General features: G+C 57.5%; 1 protein-coding gene across 1 annotated transcript; it reads right to left on the bottom strand.

The window, feature by feature from the left end:
• Window positions 1-959: 959 nt before the first annotated feature.
• On the bottom strand, window positions 960-1,670 carry LOC124703556 (germin-like protein 5-1). The gene has a single exon (XM_047235774.1). The coding sequence runs from the start codon at window positions 1,668-1,670 to the stop codon at window positions 960-962; it is 711 nt and encodes a 236-aa protein (XP_047091730.1).
• Window positions 1,671-2,078: the final 408 nt, after the last annotated feature.

Raw genomic sequence — 2,078 nt, 5'->3', positions numbered from 1 at the left:
TGCGTCGGCGTCTCCCCTGGCACCCTCGACGTTCATGACTCCGCCGGCATCGTCAACGTTCATGCCTCCCGCTGCACCGTCGATGTTCATGCCTCCCCCGGCGACCGTGGATCCGGTTGCAGTGATCGAGCTGCCGCCGGGGCTCGCCGACGATGAGGACGTCGTCGAGGTTGAGCCTCCCATGACCCCGTTCATCTGATCATTTGGCTTGGAAGCCCAAGTTGGTTTTTGCAGCCGGACTAGACGGTGATTCGGTGGCCGTATGTTGGACCAAACTTCATATTTGAAAACCTATTTGACTTTTGTGGTCGTGTGTTGGTCCAAACTTTAAATTCGAAAACTTATTCGAATTTCTATGATTTTGTTTGAGTTTTTAATTCAAATCATCTATCGGGATTGTCATATGGGGGCGCCGGTGTGGGAGCAGCTCCCCCAAATGCAGGATGTTGTGCCGGCGCCCCCCATACGACAGTGCCAGCGCCCCTGCCGGCGACTATTTGGAGGCGCCGGTGGAGATGCTCTTACACAACAAATAAGTCTAGACTTCACAACCCAAAAAGCCCAAAAGAAGGGGAGAAAGGGTTTTGAGACTTAATCTGCAGATTAAGTAGCCGACGACGATGATCCCCTCGACACGGACGAACATGACGGCGCCGTGGTCATCCGCCAAAAAATATATCTGTCCAGCCAGCCAGTCTAGCTAACTTTTGAGTTGGGGAATTTGCTCACATGAAAATGTTCAAAATAGATTTTTACAAACTCGATTTCCAGATGATATAGCGATCAGCCAAAACTGCTGCTACAATGCCATGCATGAGACTATGAGAGCCAGTGATAGACAGCCATTCCTCCATAATGTTGACTCATATGCAATCAGAGTTAGGATCCATGACCCTTTGCTGCTAGTTATTGTCGATTCAACTAAGCAGAACAGAGATCAAAACGAAACTAGAAACAAGCTAACTAGCGTGGCTCTCGCCGCCAGGGCCAGCCATCAAGAAGCCCGACGACAAAGACCGGCGCTCGAAGTTTGCCCGGATCTCCTCCACGGTCCGCCTGTCCGTCAGGAGCGTCCTGGCGAGAAGCTCTTCCGGGAGTGGCGATGGCGCCGCAACGGCGAAGAGCGCGTCCGCGAGGAGCACCATGCCGGGGTTCTGGCTGCTGAGCGTGGCGTAGAGCACGGCGGGCGCGCTGCCGTTGTTGAGGACGAAGTGGACGAGACCCTGCGGCACGGCGAACACGTCGCCCTTGCGGAGCACCTTGGCGAAGAGCCTGTTGCCGGAGTCGAGGAAGCCGAAGTAGACGGAGGAGCCCTCCAGCACCAGTGCCGTCTCGGACGCCCTCGGGTGGTAGTGCGGCGGGAAGACGCCCCCCGGCGCGACGTCGACGCGGGCGTGCGACACGCCCAGCGTGTTCAGGCCCGGGATCCGCACGGGCAGCGACGAGTACCCGTAGCGCTGGCTCTCGGCGCCGCCGGGCTTGTCCGCGCCGGCGAAGAAGAAGTCGTCCGGCACCACGGTCGCCGGGTCCTTGCACGGCACCCCGTTCACGCGCGCCTTGGACTCGTTGTCGGCCACGCAGAAGTCTTGTAGAGGGTTGGGGTCGAAGGCGTCGACGCCATGGCTGACAACGAGAGTGGCCACCAAGAGAAGCATCGACGCCGCAGCCATGGCGACCGATCGATCTTTCTCGACCAGCAAAACACTGGTTGGATATTTATTGTGCAGGGGAATCGATCAGTTGCCGTGAGTACAGTGACCTGTGTGTGCATGCACGTACAGTGAGGACCTCTTTTGGAAGTATATGTCTCAAGAACCGCGAGGCAGACTCCTATTTTGGAACTGTGCGTGTGCTGGCCTGCTAGGCCTCTGTTCGCCGTGTTCGCCCTACCGGCGCGGTAGACGATGGAGGAGAGCACGGCGGTGCACCTAGATAGGCTCCGGCTGGGCCAACCAGCCATACGCTCGGGCTGGACGGAGCCCAGTGATAGTTGGGCTTGGGCTACTAGTACCACAGGCTGGGCATCTCAGGGGAGACAGACTGTCTTAATTAAAGGCCCCCGACCTTACCTGGTCTGG

This window comes from Lolium rigidum, chromosome 1, assembly GCF_022539505.1.
Source record: "Lolium rigidum isolate FL_2022 chromosome 1, APGP_CSIRO_Lrig_0.1, whole genome shotgun sequence".
NCBI classification, from domain to species: domain Eukaryota; kingdom Viridiplantae; phylum Streptophyta; class Magnoliopsida; order Poales; family Poaceae; genus Lolium; species Lolium rigidum.
This window is presented reverse-complemented; position numbering and strand designations above follow the sequence as displayed.